Consider the following 18,106-nt stretch of genomic DNA (forward strand, 5'->3'; position numbering starts at 1 on the left):
CTTCTGCACAGGACCTCTTCTTGATGTGATTATGGGGTTCCTTTACTCTTTAAATCCACAGCCTTCCATTTGGGATGCTGGGGTCTTTGCCCTCTCCATAATTCATTCCAGATCAGGAGGCTCAGCCAGCAGCATCACCTTCCCTCTGCTCACAAAAAAAATATTCCACAAGCACATAAGATTCTTTCTAAACTCTCATTAATCAAGGCCTGTAATCCCTGGGATCCTGCCAGGCTTTTTTTTTCCTGGTGGTCTCCTCCTTCAAGTCTCACAGATAAATGCCCTAAACCAGTTTGGTCTCCGGAGGCCAACGTGAAATCCCAATTTCCTTCTTGGGCTACGTTTCTCCCAGCTTAATCTCCCCCTGATTTAATCTCCAATGAACATCTAGATAACTTCCAGGAGCTTTACTTCCTTGGGAGAGTTAAGACCCATGTTTTAAGCTCCCCTTTCCAGGTCTAATGCTGGTTTTCCAGCCCAGACTTCTTGTTTGTCACAGGCACAAGCAGTGCCCACAGACACATCAGCACCACCTTCTCAGAAGCCTCCACCACATGATGATTGCCAAGTGCTGGCACTCCATTTCCTCCAGAGAATTCCCACTGTGCCCTGAGAGAGGCAACAGTTTGTCCTGGGAAAAAAACAGGGGGGAAAATCAGGATTTTAAAGCCAGCAGGAGGTTTGAAGGGAGCAAACACGGTGGCAGCTGTGAATGTCAGAAAGCAGCAGATTTCGTCCTGGTTGTGGAAGCATTAATTAGCACACCTAATCTTTAAGAGGCATTAGGATGCTCTTGCTAAAGTTAAGCAGCTGCAGTGAATGAGCTGAGCTCCTCCGTAAGAGCTGAGATGGGAGCTGGGAACAGGTAGAAGACTTCAACTCTGAAATCAAACCCTCTCCACAAGCAGCATTTATTTCTCTAGCTTTCCTCTAACTGCACAGCCAAGGCAAGTAAGCCAAGGCTGGGAAATCTGATTTAAAGCCATTTTATCAAAAAGGATAAGTCTGTCATGCAGGAGAAAGAAAATTCCACTGTCCACAGAGTTAGAAAGCAAAACCATCTTTGTGCCTGGAGCAGAATTTGAGCTCTGGGCTGCCACAGGCAAAACAAGCACTCCAACCTGGCCAGGATTTTTTGTCTCAGCCATTTTTCCTCTGAATCCCCTGTTCTCTTCACCATTTAAACACACCGACCCTTCATGCACAGAGGTCATTTTATCACACAGCTGGCCAGAAATCAGAAGGAAGGGGGAAAGGGGAATCATTTGAGAACAGAGATGCTGCCTCCTCTTGCATTTATTCAATTCTGACATCTAGTGGGCATAAGCACCAGCAGCAAGCAGGAGCAGGAGCGGCCAGCCAGGCTCACCAACAGCCCTGGGATCAGCCACTGGCTCTTTGTGCCACAGAGGATGTTCCCCACCCTCAGCACAGCTGTGGCTCCTCGGGACCCTCCCAAGTGTTCGTGATGAACTCACACGGCTCCAGCCCCACGCTCCCGGTGGGGAAACACTCAGGTCCTGCTCCCAACAGCTCCCCACTCTGGATCAGGACATGGGTTTGGCAATTAATGCCTCTTCTTCATTTCAGAGAGATCATCCAGGGGTCAGGCTGGACGAGCAGCCTGAGCTGAGGTTGCTGACAGCCGAGCGTACGCCCGGAAATCTCCACATTCCTCCAGGATGAGCAACAGCCTTCTCTCTGCCACGGGCTAGGCTCCATCCAGCTGATCATCTCTGCTCTTTGGGAACTTTTTTTGGCTAGTTCCAGGTAGGACTGGGCCCGTCTTTATTGCTGGTAGCTCTATCCATTCCCAGCTAGCCCATGTAAGCAGAATTTGATGTATGGCTATGAACACACCAGTGCCAGTGCCGTGGTGGCACAAACCACACCAGTGCCTGGCAGTGATCACAGAGTCACAGACTGGCCTGGAAAAGACCTTAAAGACCATCTCAGGGCACCTTCCACTAGACCAGGGTACTCCAAGCACTGTCCAACCTGGCCTTGAACACTTCCAGGGGTGGGGTGTCTGTCACGGAGCGTCTGTGTGTGCCATGATGCCAAAAAGAGGGTCTGGCAAAAATGAGATGCTGTGGCACCCTGGAGCCCAAATTCCACAAGTGCTGACTGAAGGGAGAGAAGGGAACTGATCCCAGTTTTTCTGCAGTATCACTGTGTGGTGTCATCCTTCATCCATCCCACACCATGGGAATTCCTGCCCAGACACTGTCAGCATAAAAAGTGTCGGGGTGTACAAAAAACCAAACAGAGAAAATGAATATGAAAGGAGTGATTCTGCCGTGGATGCAGGTTTTCCTGCTTTTCTCAGGGAGCAGGAAGTCAGCACTTTCCACACTTCCCTGGGGACAGACTACAGTGCTGGAGGTCTGGGCACGGGCTGGGTGTCCTGTCCAGCCCCAGTTGCTCCTGTTCACCCCCCAAATCACTACGCAAATCCAAACTCTCACTTCTTTCCCCATCCTACAACTGCTTTGCATCAGAAGGGTGACAACATTTCACCTTCTGGTAAGACAGCAAAGCTCAAACAGCCACGAAGTCCCTGTATGCAGCAAGGCCCAGTCTCATCCCCCGTGGCTTTGCTGTCTCCCCTTCCCTTTTTTGCTGCCTCAGAGTTTCTGAACAGCCTCAAAGTCTGCAAGAGGAGAGAATTTCTACTCTGCACATTCCTTCCAGGGCAAGTAGTGCCTCTAAGGGTGTGGGGAAAGCTCCCTCCCTGTCCCTGCTGCTGCATAAATCTCCACTCCCCAAGCAAAATCCAACAACAAAACTCATGGTCTGCTTACACAGACCGAACTCTGAGCCAGGGGAGTTGGAAGGGAGCATCCCTAGCAAGGGTCGTTGGTATGCTGGAGCACTGAGTGCTTGAGTCAGCAATTTGGGACCAGGAAAACCTCGGAAAGTAATGTGGACAAAGGAAATATTGCTCCCTGCTGCCAGATAAACATCTGCACAGCAGATGCCACATCAGCACCTCCTAGGTGTGAAGGCATTTGCATGCATGCAGCCAGGAGCTTAAAGTACACTGCAATCATTTTGGCTAGGAGGGGGGGAAAAAAAGGGGGGGGTGGAAAAAAAGAAGGTGGGTCTTTTTTCTTTGGATTTTTTTTTTTTGGTTGGTTGGTTTTTTGTTTTGGTTTTTTTTTTTGTTTTTTTTTGTGTGTGTGTGTTTGTGAGTGTGTAGAGAAGCACACTTTTAATTATCACATATTAGCAAATATAGAGTCAGAGAATATCCTGAGTAGTCAGAGGGGCCCACAAGGATTGTTAAATCCAACTCCTGGCCCTGAGAACTGTCTGTGGGGAACTGGGAAAAGCAAGAGTGAAACCAGGAAGAGTACATGCCCAGCTGAAGCGGTTTCCTGTGTCAATCCACCTCATCCCTTCCAGGAAACAAAGCCAGGTCTTGGAAAAACAGGCCAGGAAGGTCTTCTGCTCACCTGGGCCAGAAAGACATGTACAAAAGGACCTAAGCCACAATTTCTCAAGCTCAGGAGTTTCAGAAAGCACCTAGGCTGCTCCTGTCCAATGAAGAGTCATGGCTCTACCTAAAATCAGCACAGATGGGTGGAATCAGCCCTACTGGGAAAGAAGATGCTGTACAAAAATTTGGAAGAGAGACAGATCGTGGAGGACTCTGGCACTGGGCATTCAGAGCAAAGGAATCATGGAATCCCAGGCTGGTTTGGGTTGGAAGGGACTTTAAGGCCCATCTCATCCCACCCCCCTGCCACGGGCACAGACACCTCCCACCATCCCAAGCTGCTCCAAGCCCCATCCAGCCTGGCCTTCCCAGTCCTGTTCATCCAAGCAAAGCAAATCAACCATGGGAAAGGAAAGCATCCCTTCCTCTGTGAGACCTCTGCACCTTGTCAGCACCCTCTGTTCCCTGCTGCCGTGGGGTTATCGAGGGCTCTGACTGCATCTTCCCAAGATTTTGAGATGGAAATTCCTACATATCAGGTTACCTTGCTGCAAACAGGATGGAAAAGGAGGTGAGAGTAAAACTGGGGGGACAGTGGCTTTAGAGAGAAAAATAAGTTGATTTTGACTAAAAAATCCTTTAAAAAAACCCAACAAACCCCCCAAGCTGCACAGAAACCTTCAATTTCCTGAAGAGCTGCAGGGTGGGCTCTGTGCAGGGGGTGAAGAGAATGGGACAAGACTGCTGAGACCTTTCCCAGGTGAGGAACACACCAGAGGTCTGCTCTAACCTGGCCTTCTTCCAAAAGCCATTAGTACCTGACAATCACCGTCATTATCAGCCCCCAGCTCTCCACCATTAGCGACCAAGAACCCATTAAAGCCAAATTCCTGGTGGACTTCAACTCCAGCCTCTGGATTTGGAGTGAGGCTGTTCTGTCCACAGCTGCTGCAGCCCGGAGAGACAGGAATTAAGTGTGGGTGTATTGGTTTGAATAATCAATAATTAGCCGGGAGCATCACAGAAAATTACAAGCAACACAGAACAAACAAATGGAATAATGAGGTTTTAATAGCATCATTAGGTGGTGGAAATGTCCTGGACACAGTTAAATTGGAGTTCTCCCAGGGATACCTAACACATCAGAAGGGCTTATTGATGGATGAGGGTGTATTTAGCATCTCACGAGCAGAAAGTGAGTTTGGGGAAAGACTCTCACTCCACAGAAGAACAGTTTTTTCACCAAAAAGGAAAGGCCAAGGCATCAGGTTCTGGATCTTTGAATCTTGACTCTTCTCATTCTCCAATCTACTTTAAAAACAGAAAGGAAGGAGAAATGTCTGAGAAATTGTCTCAGAACCATCCTTGGGAAAAGTGTATTCAGCTTCAACAAGTTGCTTATTAATTTGCTTCCTACTCTGTGGAATCTGCAAAAAGAAACCTGTACATGCAAAACATTTCATATGTTGTGGCAATGGCTAATTAGGGGGAGAAAAAAAGGTATAAAAAGAAGCAGATTGTAACAAAAATTAACAACAGTGAAATAAGAACCATGGGACACAAATCAACATGTATTGTCAAGTCCCAAAAGCAGAGATGGTTGAGGCTGGAAGCTGATGTATGGTCTGCTCTGAAATGGATCTGAATGCAGAGTACAATATTCAGAAGAAATGGGAAAAGTGCTTTTTTCAAGGGAACATGTGACAGCTTCCCCAGCACCCTGTAGCCTACACTGCGTCTTCAGCAAGTTGGTCACCATGGCAACCTCAAATTTTTCTGTAAGACAATTTTGTTAGTAAAATTTTAGAGACAGATTCGGGCAAGAAAGGAGAGTCCACACGTGTGGAAGGGATTAAATATAGTGACTGTCTAAGAACAGCTTGTCCAGGAGCCACTGAATCCTGCCTGGAGCCAGGCCCAGGAGATGGGGGATGCCAGGACCAGCCACTGCAATCATTGCTGGGGACCAAGAGACAACAGAAGAAACAGGAACCAGAGGAAACACAGGAAATTCCATCTCAGTTCAAGGAGAAAGTGCTCCCCCAGGAGGGTTCCTGTGTGTAGGATGAGGGATCTCTATCCCATGGTATTCTGACCTCAGGCATACAGCCCTGCTTTGAGAAGGCCTTCCTGACTGTGTGATGCTTTGAGGAGCTCATTTCTAAAAGCCAGCACTGAGCAATAGGTCGAGGGCAGTCGAGAGCCCTTTCCATTCCTGCAGGGAAGGAAGTCCTGTTGGTTTCCTCCTGGAATTAGACAAAAGGGCTTGTGAAGTGCAAGGGATCATCTAAGCTCCATGTCCTCTCTAAGCAGGAACAATTTCCTCCGTGCTGCTGTGGGTCTAATCCTTCAAAACAGATCGAGAAGAGGGGGGACAAAGGGCAAGGCAAAAATTGCTGCTGCTCACAGCACCGGGAGGCTGTCACAGCGATTCTCCTCTCTGCTCTGACACCTCTGCCCCAGCCCTGCCACGCTCTGACCCCAGCAGCAGGAAAGGCCCTGCCTGGCTCTGTTTCCCTCCGAGTCCTCCTCTGAACAGATGGAAGCACGCTGTCCCCTGCCACAGCACATCACAGCTGCCAGGTGACACTGAGGACGCGGCCACCACGGCCGGGCTCTGTGGCAGGAGCGATAAAACAGCAGCCTGGCATTTCCCCAGGCGCCAAACCGCTCCTAAAGCTCATCCCACACGGAGCTCACTCACCCTGCAACAGATCCCACCCTGCAGGGATTTTCCTTCCCTCTGGTGCTTCACTTTTCTTTTTTTTTCTTCCCCCACAGAAAGCAATAAGCAGGCTTATGAGGACCGTAGAAAGTGGGTGGGTGAACAGGAGAGGCAAAAACAAAGACATGAGGATATAAAACCGCAACTAAAATCAAGCAGCTCCTTGATGAGGGCACTGGGCATTAAAGCTCAGTTTTCCATACCTCAGGAGAGCTGTGGACGCTGTTCTGCTATTATATTTACAGGAGACAGATAAACAAGCACCCATTTCACTCTGAAGGTCAGATCCTGGATTTCTGAGGTATGAGAAGAGGCCCAGTGCTGCCTGATACTCTTCCATTGAGCAAAGCCCACCCTGATATTTAAGGATGCCAGTCTGTCCCAGTGCTTCTAATCAGCTCCTCAGGACTGCCACCACCCCTCCTGCCAGGAGCGAGCTGTGACAGGTGACAGGGTCCTCAGCCAGGGATCAATTGTAAGGAAAATACAGAAAACTCGAGGAGGAAATCACAGCCCCTTGGCTTGATGCTGAAGGAAGCTGATTTCCTGTTAAAAAACCACTTTCCTTTTGTGATTAACGAGTAAGACACAATCAGCATTCACCATCTACTTGTATTTTGCAAAGGCAGGAACTTGCTTCTTGATTTTCATGTTCAAGGACATGAAGCACAGCTGGGGAAGCTCCAGGTATAATTCACGGGTCTGCACAAGAAAAAGCTGCCTTAGGCAGGTGATTTTGGAAAAGCAAAGCATCAGGGCCCTTTTGCTCCCCGGGGATTAAGGTGGTCGGCAAGTTTGAGCCATTTTTAGGCTCCACTTTGCAATTCAGAGGACTCCAGCTCGTTGCAGGCTCAGGTTGTTAACAGGTGATCAGCCCTTGCACAGCAGCTTTTTCTCCCCTCCTGTCACTCCCTGTGTGCCTGAACTATTTATGGGAAAGACTGGCCCCAGAGCATGCCACGGGAATTTCACAATCTCCCCAGTTTGGAGATGGACGAAGAAATAAATCCAGAAAATCTGATTAGGACTTGTCACTGAAGTAAGCTCATTAATCATTGATGGGGTTTTTCATATTCAATTTCTAATTCCTGCAGGCACCAGCAGACTGGTGGGTCTGAAGACTGCAGACTTGAAAATGTTCTTTATATAACAATGGCACTGATTTTTTTTCCCCTCCTGAATATTTAGCACATTCTAATAAATAAAAAGAGCTACAAAGCACCAGTGGGTTCATTTAGACTAGCTTCTTGCACAAAGTCAGGCACAGAATTCTTCTGAAATAATTCCTGAAGCCAAAAATGTAAGAAGGCCTAGCTCAGAAATGTAAAATCCAGCATGAAAAACTGTCAGCCACTTGCCTGAGCAATTTTTGCAGCAGTCAGTTACCCATTCCAGTGTGTAAAAGAAAAAAAAAATCACATTTCATTTCTTACCTGGACTTGTCTAGCTTTGCCTGTCAGCACCAGGTTCTCTCAGTTAGAGATGAAAGTCTTCTATTATTAAATTGCTATTTCCCCAGCCTCCCCCAAAATCTTCTCAGCTAAGCTAAGCCAGTCGAGCCTACTGCCATTTCAAAACTCATTTCCTATGCCCCCACCAAACCCTGCATGGCTTGTAATAATGCCAGCCAGGATCACACATATGCCAAAACCCAGGAAAAACAGCAGGGAATAGCTTTTCCTGGCCTCAGATACATAAAATCTGTTTAATTTTTTACTTCAAATTAAATGCTCTAATTCTGGATACCAGCAAAATCAGGAAGATTCCTCTCCAGACTTTGCAACTAATAAGTCAAATTGATAAAAGCAAGAGAAACAAGGGGTTTTGGGGGTAGGGCTGATATTCTCTTTAAATCTCCTGATGTATCTGCCTCTGACATGTCCAAAACCCAGGAAACTCGTCAGAAAAAACAGCTCCATAGCTGACACTTGCATGAAATACAGCTTCATAAATGACACTTGCAACCCATTTTTAAAAGCAAGCAGAAAGTATTAAATTTCAAACTGCTCTAGGTTTCAAGAACCATAAATTTCTTCCCGCTTGCTTCACGTTATATTTTCAGGAAGATTTTACATCTTGCTTTCAGTTTGGAGATTTGTTAGAAGTTAGGCACAAGAACACAAAGCATTTCTGAGTGCTGCTGAAAGGGGATAGCTCTTCTTGAGAGCCAGAGAATTAGATACCTAGCACTTCCCAAAGGCAAAGAAAAGCTAGAGATTCCTATAAGAAGGCAGGCAGTGATTAAAAAGGCCTATTGGCTTTAGTGGCTCAGGGATCAACTAAAATAGCATATGGATTTAATGAAATAATTCTTACAAACACAGCAGAGTGCCTGGGTTTTCCTTTGATATCTCGTTTCCAGGAGAGCAGGAGGCTTGTCTCCTCCAGCACATCGAGGTTTACCACGGATATGCTTATGAGTAACATGTGTTAGCTTTTGGTGAGTCACCGGTGCTAAATTCCATCTAAAACTGTCTCGTTTCCAACGCAGCAGGCTGGGGCTGAGCTCCACACACAGGGAGCACTCCGTTCTGGCACTCCACAGGGACAGAGACCTGCTAATGATATGTACCCTGGATATGGAAGTCTTTTTAATCACAAAGACAGAGCACTAAGTAATTTCCTCTTCCCAACTACTTTAAACCTGCTTAGCATGCCAAAGAATGAGCTCATTCCGTGTTGCTAAAACTCTTTCAAACCACTTCCCTTTAGATTAAGGCCTTAAGACAGCAGGTAAAGCATCAGCAGCAATTAGAGCTGCTCCCACACAGAGCCGCAGAGGCAGGTCAGCAAAGGTGCATTGTGTAGGATAGGCTCTGCCAGCTCCAATAAATCACGGCTGCCTCTCATTAGCATTCCCGTTAATTGGCTTCCAAACATCTCCTTCACGGATTCTCTGAGACAAGTGCTTCTCCCAGATCCCTTCAGTTTTTGTTTGAGGAGCTGTGTGGCCCTGGGGCACTTGGTTTGGCACAAAGACACAGCCATTCCTTCATATCCCTTCTCTGGGAATGCTCCAGCCCCTCACTGAGCTTGTCATGAGGCAAATGGGGGTAAAAAGGCTGGAAGCCTACACTAAGATCAAACTGAGTTTACAGAAGGATTTTCCTGCATGCTTTGCACACTACCTGCACCCCAGGACACGGGTGCGTGTTGGAGGATACAGGATGGACAACTCAAAAGTGAGGCACAGCCACAAGCTCTGGAGCTGGGATGTCTTCCAAGGAGCTAAAAGTCCTTCATCCTGAGCAGTCACTTCCCACTCTGCCACAAAAACTGCAGATCTAGGGTGTATAAAAACTAACCCTAAGTCTACCCTAACCCGAGTCCCATCACCATTGGTGGTGCGGATCAGAAAGATTTTGGAGCAACAAAGCAGGGATGGCCTTTTGCAGTCCCAGTGTTCCCGGAGCTGTAGGTTCTTTGACTCTCCCAACCCTAACCCACACTCACCCAGCCCAGGTTATTCCATCTTGTCAGGGTTGAAGTATCTGGGTTTGTTCCAGTCTCCACGGCCGCTGCCTCTTCCCCTTGAAGGGAAGGCTTCAGGAGCAAAGGCATCATCTAAAAAAAGAACATGGAGACATCTGTAAGCATGAGATGCTTTCAGACTTACATTGATTATTGCCCAGAGAAGCTGCGGCTGCCCCTGGATCCCTGCAAGAGTCCAGGGCCAGGTTAGACAGGGCTTGGAACAAGCTGGGATAGTGGAAGGTGTCACTGCCAAGAGCAGGGGGTGGAACGAGATGGTCTTTCTGATCCCTTCCAACCCAAACCATTCTGTGATTCTAGAATAGAAAATATTCAGCACTGCATTCTGCACAGGTTATGAGAGCACAAATCTGGCAATCAAAAAAATGTATAAACCTCAGCATGGCCTGGCTTGGCAGGACAGTGCCCTCCATGCACCCTAAACTGGACACCCCATGGGAAAAAACAGTTGCCCATGACCAGGAGCAAACAGCTCATCTTTCACACTGTCTTCTCCCTCAGACAGATGGCCTTGAGATGTTCCAAGAGGAAAACACAGGTCAGGGTATTCCAGCATGGCAGAGCTGGCTTACCTTCCCTGCGAGCGCTGCCCCACCTGTCAGGGGTCGTTATGGGCACGTGCATCATCTGGAAATTAAAGACATTTCTTTAAAAACCTCACCTGGCAAGAAGTCCCACCTCTCCATTCCCTCAGGCATGAGGTGGTCACTAAAGTAATTCCAAACCTGATTCTTTATTTTGCTAACAAGATTACTGCTGGTGCTCCTGCAATCCAGGGGTTAGACTCCACGATCCCGTCAAACTCAGGATGTTCTGTGATGCCAGCCTCAGTCAATCACAATTCCTTCTCCCATCCAAACAGCACCACAGGTGCACCAACACCACCTCAGCCAAGCTGAGATCCCCCGAGTAGAGTCACAGCTCCACAGCAAGAGCTACAGTGCACTTGCTGCAGCCCTCTGCAGAGGGAAACACTTTACTTTTCAAGTGCAGTAATTCCCTTTGGCATTTATTCCTTATTAACATTGCAGGAAATATATTCCCCAGCAGGAATATGGCAACAGCACTGAATTTTAAGTGATGGTTAAGGAAGACTTGGGGGAAGATGTCTGCTTGTAAAAGTAAGTGTTTGTGCTGAGAGCCCTGTTAAACAATGGTTATGTCAACCCACAGAGGACTGACTGAACATCCCAAACTGTGTTGCACATTCCAGGGCTCCACATGCAGTCTTTTAGCCCTGCAGGGCCAGGCTTCCTGAGGTGCACTGGCTATCCAGCTCTGAATGGAGATTTTGGGGAAAAAAAAAGAATAAAAAAAGAGCTAATTTGGCAATTCAAGCCAAGGAAAAATAACGAAGAATCCTATTTGCTTACAAGGCAGCTGGAGAGGGACTTTTCACAAGGGCTGGACAATGTGACTGGACAATGAAGGCTGGCCTTAAGCTGAAGGGCAGGGTGAGATGGGATACTGGGGAGAAATCCATCCCCGTGAGTGTGGGCAGGCCCTGGCACAGGGTGCCCAGAGCAGCTGTGGCTGCCCCTGGATCCCTGGAAGTGTCCAAGGCCAGGTTGGACATTGGGGCTTGGAACAGCCTGGGACAGTTGAAGGTGTCCCTGCCCACAGCAGGGGGTGGAACTGGATGGACTTTAAGGTCCCTTCCATCCCAAACCATTCTGTGATTCTACAATTCAAATTCTTCATTTAGCTCCCCGAATTTTCCAAAAATAAAAGCTGTCCATATCCTTGCTTGTTAAATTGTGTTCCCTCAAGCACAACCCCCACAGTAGAGCTGTGTTCTAAGTGCAAACACACAGGTTCAAGAGTCAGTTTATGGATAAAGTGGACACTGGCACAGTTTAGAAACAGTCAGTAGGAATTCCCAGGTTAAGTCAGCATTGCATAACACTCTTAAAACCAAAATATTGCTCAAAAAGTGAACAAAGATCTCAGCAGACCAAATGTCCTTGGGCTGTGCTGTGATGACAGCTCAGCTGGGAGCTGGGTTTGGTGCCAGAGCCACAGGGATTTGTGTGTGTCCAAGAAGTACCAGTCACTGTTCTCCAGGCCCATACTCAATGAAGGAAGTGCTGGAGGTGATAGATGTGCCAGACTGCCACAGAGAGTCACACTCTCCCAGGCAAGGCCGGAGCCCTCAGGTGATGGAAAAGGAAGAGTCACGGCTGACAGCTGGATTTCAAACTACAGCCACTTTCCTGATCCAAACCTTCTCCTGCAACAGGAGCACACACAGACACCTGGACTTCTCTTTAAAAGAGGGTAAGCAGAATTTTCACTCCTCCAGGCAGCAAAAATGGGTTTTCCCCTTCCTTACCTCCTCGCTGCTCATGGATTCAGAGCTGAACGTGCTGCGTTGGCACCGCACAGTGAGGTTGGCAATCAGCCCCCCAGAGACTTCCACAACACTCCTGCAGGAAGCAGTGGGCTGGAACAGAACAAAACAGAGCCAATCTCAGAGCAAACATCCAATACAAACCCTCAGTGGTGGTGGGAACCTGCAGAAGGATTTAAAAAAAATTTCCAAGAGAAAGAAGCCTGAGAACAATTATACAGCAACATGTTATTGCTCCCCAGCTATGTGTTTGTTGCACAAACCTCTGAGCCTGCTCAGGGTAGGAGCAAACCTCCACATCCTTTCCACAGGTCAGCACAAATACAAGGACAGTGCAGAGCTATGCCAACAGCAGCTCCAGCTCTGGAAATTAAACTGCCCTTAAAGATGTCTCTGCAATTGGACAAAAAGACTGCAGCTAAACCTGCACTCAAGTTTGGAAAACACATCCTCACACTGCCATATTGCCCTAAGAAGAAGAGAGCACTATGGTGTCAGTTTAGATACAGGGATTACACCATAGCAGCCAGCTTCTGAGTTTTTAAAGAAAAACAGCAAAGCAATAACCAACAATTCTGTGTGGTGCCACCTACACACACACCATGAGCTGCTTAGCTCCAGAGCAGAGAGTTGACTTGGCCAAGCAACTGTGCACAGAGAAGTCCCAAGTCTGTGCACAGACTCAAGGACAATGTATTTCCACCAAAGCTGGTGATTTAAGACTCAGAGGAGAGCAAGAGCTGTATCAGGAGCCTTTTTATTTCAAAGAGAAATCCAAAAGAGATCAGTGCTGTCAGCACAGAGTGGGGATCTGCACGACACAGAATGTAACCCTTCATGTGGTGCCCAGATAGGTAAAAACAAGTGAAATATCAGCTCTTCTGCCCTCTTCTCTTAGAGGATAACCCATTCCTTCTAGGATTTGGCCCCGTAAGCACACATACCTTCACTACATACTGCTCCCAGACCCAAATCCTCTTTTCAGCTCCCTGCCCTCCCCACTGAGCAGGCAGAAGAGTTTCCACCACTGACCCTTCCCACCCAACACCCACTCCATGCTGCAGGTTGTATCAAAAGCATCCAGCCATTCCTCACTTCTCAGCACCAGCAGCACTGCAACCCTTCCTGAGAAGATACTGCATGCAGGGGAGTGTCACTGTGATATTTTCTGAAAAATCCCTTTCCCGGGATTTCTTCTCCTGGGAAGATGAGAAGCCTCAGAGAGGAATGTAAATAATAATAATCTGATTGCTTCTCCTTGAGTTTTGCTGCTTTGGAATGTGGTAGGTGATTGTTTGATTGGTTCCATGTGAATTGTTTTTCTTAATGACCAATCACCATCAGCTCTGTCGGGCTCTGAGGAGTCAGTCACGGGTTTTTATTATTAATTGTTGTTAAGCTTTCAGATGTATCCTTTCTCTTTCTTTAGTATAGTTTTAGTATAGCATAATATAATATAATATAATTAATATAATATAATATAATATAATATAATATAATATAATATAATATAATATAATATAATATAATATAATATAATATAATATAATATAATATAATCAGCCTTCTGAGAACATGGAGTCAGATTCATCTCTTCCCTCGTCCTGGGACCCTCACAAACACCACAGGGGAGGGTTCTCAATCCCACCAGGGGCACCTACCACAAAAGGGCCAGTTTTGAAGTCACAGGCAGAGGGGTCTTTCCCCGAAGCTTTGGTGCACACGGTCTCACGGATGCTGAAGTGCAGATCTAACCCGTAAGTATCGCTGTCCCACGTGTCCACCTGGTGAAAGCAGGGTCAACACAACACAGCATTAGTCCTTCTGGATTATTCTTTTCCCTTTCCTCATTGTCCAATCAATGCTTTAGCTCAAGATGGGAGACTTAAAAAAAATTTAAAAAGCAACGCACCCCAAAAAAACTCCAATAAACGACAAATTCCCACTACTTTCACATACTTGGGGCTTTTAATCTTAAATATAAATCCATATGTCATCTTGACATTTTTTCTTGCAGAGACTTGATACAGGCCACCTATAGGAATAGAAAGGTTCTCAGGGTGTTCACGAGCATTGGAATCATAACTTTGAATTAAGAAGTTTTAACTCCTTGACTTGGGGAGTATCCGATATAATTCTGAGCACCACAAATTAAAACAGATAGGGGTTTCTTGCTTGCACTTAGACTCTAGCAGATTTAAACCAGAATTGGTGCATAGAGACAGATGACATAAATAAAGATCAGAGAAAGAATCCTGAATTGTGAGGGCATTTTAACCATCAAAGAGCTTCAGATGAACTAGGGTGCTTGATGCCCAAAGCTGGAGGTATTTAAAAACATCCCTTTTCAACAAAATCCTACAGGACAACACTCCAGGACTTCTATTCTAGGCATGAAAAATCTGAATTCCAAAAAGGATTTTAATTTTAAACTTACATGCAAAAGATATTTAGGTTCCTGAAGCTGTAACTTCAGATAAGGGCCCAAACCCACCCTCTTTCAAGTAGCATCAGCCAACTCCAACTTAATCTGGGTTTCCAGGACTGGGTGAAAAAGAGTTTTCCATCCCAGCAAAGCACATTTCAGGTAAAGGCTCTCCGTGGTCCTTGTACTTACTCCCATGACTCGGCTCCTGACAACACCATAGAGGTTTCTGCTCCATGACTGGGAATTGATCCTTGCAATGGAAGCATTGAGAGCCTCTTCTGTGACAGGGAGGTCATAGTCATACGCTGGGAACCCTGAGAGGGAGGCACAGCTCCATCACAAGTCCATTGAAGGATTATACTTTTCCCCCCAAAACCACCCTATAAAGGAGGACAAGGCTCTAATTTACCTGAACATGAGAAAACACCCAATGTGACGAGAAAAATTAGGATCCTCATAGTGCGACTTCCAAAATCCTCCAGTCTTTTTCCTCTCCAAGCAAGGATTCCCAGTGCATATCCCTCTGTCTTTATATAAACGCAGCCTTGATCCCACACCTGACCTCCCCATGTCCAAGCTCTGCTCCAAACATTGCACTTTAAACAGAATTGATCCGAGAGTAAATATTTGATGTCAGCTTTTCTCCATTTAGCAGTAATTCTCTGATAATCGATGGGCTGCTGTGCCTTTTTCCCAGGAATGAATTCCCCTCTGGGGAGCACTGAATTCCTCATATGTTTGTAGCCAAAGGCTACTAGAATCTAGTTATTTTGTTCTTTTTTAGCCATTAGTTTTCCATGGGGTGGGTCAACTCTGTCCTTAGCACTGGACCCAGGACCTTCATGTCTTGGCAGCACCTGGAAGCACTTCCAAGCTGGCATTCCCTGAGGATTCCCCAGCACCAGAGGGGAATTCACCCATGAGGAACTGCCACCATCGCCCTGCAGACCAAAGCACCCATGAGAAGCCTTCCAGACACCAGGCACATGGCAGATCACTGGGACATGCAGTTTCAGCCTAGAAGTTAACAGGATTTTGGAAATCATGTTGGAAACTGCAGTCTTCAAACTCACCTGTTGCTGCCTGTTTACAAGGCAGAGATGAGTGTAACCATGTCCATTCTGAAGTGAAAATGAGTGAAAATAGGGAAAAAGATGTGAAAATATATAAAAATAACATGTGAAAATATGAAATATTTTTATTAAAATTGATAAAAATATAAAGATAATTCAAATAAATATAAAATTAAAAATATAATTTAAAAATTTTAAGATATAAATATTTTAAAATAGATATAAAATTTAAAATATATTTATAAAATAGTGAAAATAGTGAAAATATGAAAATATTCTTCCACATGAGTGAAGTTCCCCCTTTAACCTTCAAATTGCAGCTCTTGAATTCTGTGGCACGGGGCCATTTTAAGAACTTCCCAAACAGAGGAACTTGCAGAAGGCTCAAATTTGATACGAAAAAGCATAAAGTTCCTCCTGCTTGTAAGCAAAAAGGAAAAGGGGTGGGAACTTTTTGCCAGCTAGCTTGGATTTCAGCATTGGGAATGGGGTCAAATATGCTGAAACTTTTCCCAGCAAAAAATTGGAGCCTCCCTCTACATCCATTCTCCTTGTTCTGTGCAGCTGAAGATGCTCTCTCCTAGCTCTTGGACTGTGGGAAATGGATTTGTAGAGAATTCTCAAATCCTGACAGAAGGCTCACAGAGTGTGCATCTGCATGCAAACTTTGAGACAAGAAATGCTGACTTAGAAATGCCATGGAATAGGACAGACATTGTTGAGAGAGAAATGGAGCTAGAATAAAGTTTCAAAGGATGGCCTTGCAAATAAGAGTGGACACTTTGGAGAAACAGAACTATGAAAGATGCATTGTAGTGGGAACCATGAGGGGTAATTTTAGATGATTGGCTTTAAGGCATTTACAGCATGGTGTGGCAAAAAGCTGATAGGCCAGGAAACACTTATAGTGTTTTGTAATTAGGAAACAGTTGGCTTCTGATTGTGATGGCTTGAATTATAACATCTGTATTGTCTCACCCTTCTCATGAGACTGAAAATTAAATACAAGTTTATAAAACACCTCTTAGTTGCCCCATCTCTGGGTCAGAAAAGGTAATTGTCTGACATTGCACACCCTCACCTGTAGCCAGGAATGTTCTGCTGTGGCTGTGGCCACGCCAGAGCACCACAATGCACAGGATGCAAAGTGAGCTGGAGACTCTCAGGAACAGCCTTTTGTGCCATGCTCAGCTTTCCTGCTGCCAGAGGCAGGACCAGGCTGCCTCAGATCAAGGGAAGCCTTCAGGTGAGATCTATGACCCACTTCTGCCGTGGTTCCTCTACAATCAGTCAGAGGCAATGTTGAATAAAGTACATACTGTTATAAAGGACACAAAAATGTTGATAAATGGTAATAATTTTCATTCAGCAGTGTCTGCATTTGAGCTGATCCAATGTTCTAATATTTTTATATAATTTTTCTGTGTTGCAATGTTTTCTGTGGCTCAAATGTCATTTGGAAGAAGGAGTGGTTTTGTTTTGCTATTGAAGATTGGTCATAGAGTTGATTACAGTATTTTGATTCCTGAATGTTAATCAAAGAAATGTGTTTAGATTTTTAAAACTCATCCTTCCCATTTAATGCAATAATATCTCAAGTTCCTTTCTTATGAAAGGTTGGGAATTAGAGACAGAGAGCTCCAAACTCAATGGGTCTTTTTTCAGAAACAAGCAGTGCTGAGATTTTGACAGATGAGGGAGAAGAGTGTTTTCCTTTCTCTCCACATTCCTTGCCAAAGAGGTGCCTGCGTGATAGTAGCATTATTTGTTCTGCTTCCCTTCTTATTTCTGGGGTGCATGTTTGCACTTTTTTGAGCACTACTGTTTCAGAAACTGAGGAAGGCAAATCTGCCCAGTGGAATGAGATCACCCAAACCATTCAAACAGAAAGACCTTGACATTCAGTGTCCCAGGATCCTAGTTGTTTTTCACCTTGCTGAAGTGGTCTGGATAACATTTAGCTTTCCACATCCCTAAAAGGCAACCATTTGAATGCTGGGACCAGTTAATACTCCACTAGAAGCTGAATATGTAAAATTCCTTCCCAACCACTGAGGCACAGTGTTGTAGCCACTGCAAGAGTAAATTTAAATATTGAGGCAACTGCAGAGTTTAAAGACTGTCCTTTTGGAGCAGCTCTTAAGAAATGCTGCCAGCAGGATTGTAGTAATGCTGAGTGGGCCTTGGAAATTGTTTAATGAAATCGGCGTTCTTCTGCAGAGCCCTGGCTTTACAGCATCTGGACAACAGAGGTGTTTGCTATTCCAGCTCCCTGAATCTCCGATTTCAGTATATTTAAGCAGTGGAACCAATTTTATATTTTCAGACTCAAGTTCTGGGTTTCTGGGGAGGTCTGAGAATTTCTCCACGTTCTCTTTGTGCTCAGCTTCCAGCATTTGCCAAAAAGGACTCTGCTAGGAAGCACCAGGTGGAGAGTGGTGCCGTGGCACACAGAGAAGTGATGAAAGGTGAGATGGAGAGTTGGCAGTTTCAGGACTAAGCTTGGACTCTACCACCAGCAATTGCCAGATGCCAAGGCAGCTTGGGGCAGAGGGAGGGAGCTGTATCTGATTTAAGCTACATACCAAACAGGCAT

General features: G+C 45.8%; 1 protein-coding gene across 1 annotated transcript; it reads right to left on the reverse strand.

Moving 5' to 3' along the window:
* Positions 1-4,483: 4,483 nt before the first annotated feature.
* SPP2 (secreted phosphoprotein 2) lies at positions 4,484-15,584 on the reverse strand. The gene is made up of 6 exons (XM_064433450.1): positions 14,627-15,584; positions 13,671-13,793; positions 11,992-12,102; positions 10,232-10,286; positions 9,621-9,731; positions 4,484-4,753 (listed from the first exon to the last, which is right to left on the reverse strand). Exons 1-5 carry the CDS (start codon positions 14,630-14,632, stop codon positions 9,631-9,633), a joined length of 396 nt encoding a protein of 131 aa, XP_064289520.1. The 5' UTR covers positions 14,633-15,584; the 3' UTR covers positions 4,484-4,753; positions 9,621-9,630.
* Between the last annotated feature and the right edge of the window lie 2,522 nt (positions 15,585-18,106).

Source organism: Passer domesticus, chromosome 10, assembly GCF_036417665.1.
Source record: "Passer domesticus isolate bPasDom1 chromosome 10, bPasDom1.hap1, whole genome shotgun sequence".
Lineage (NCBI taxonomy): Eukaryota > Metazoa > Chordata > Aves > Passeriformes > Passeridae > Passer > Passer domesticus.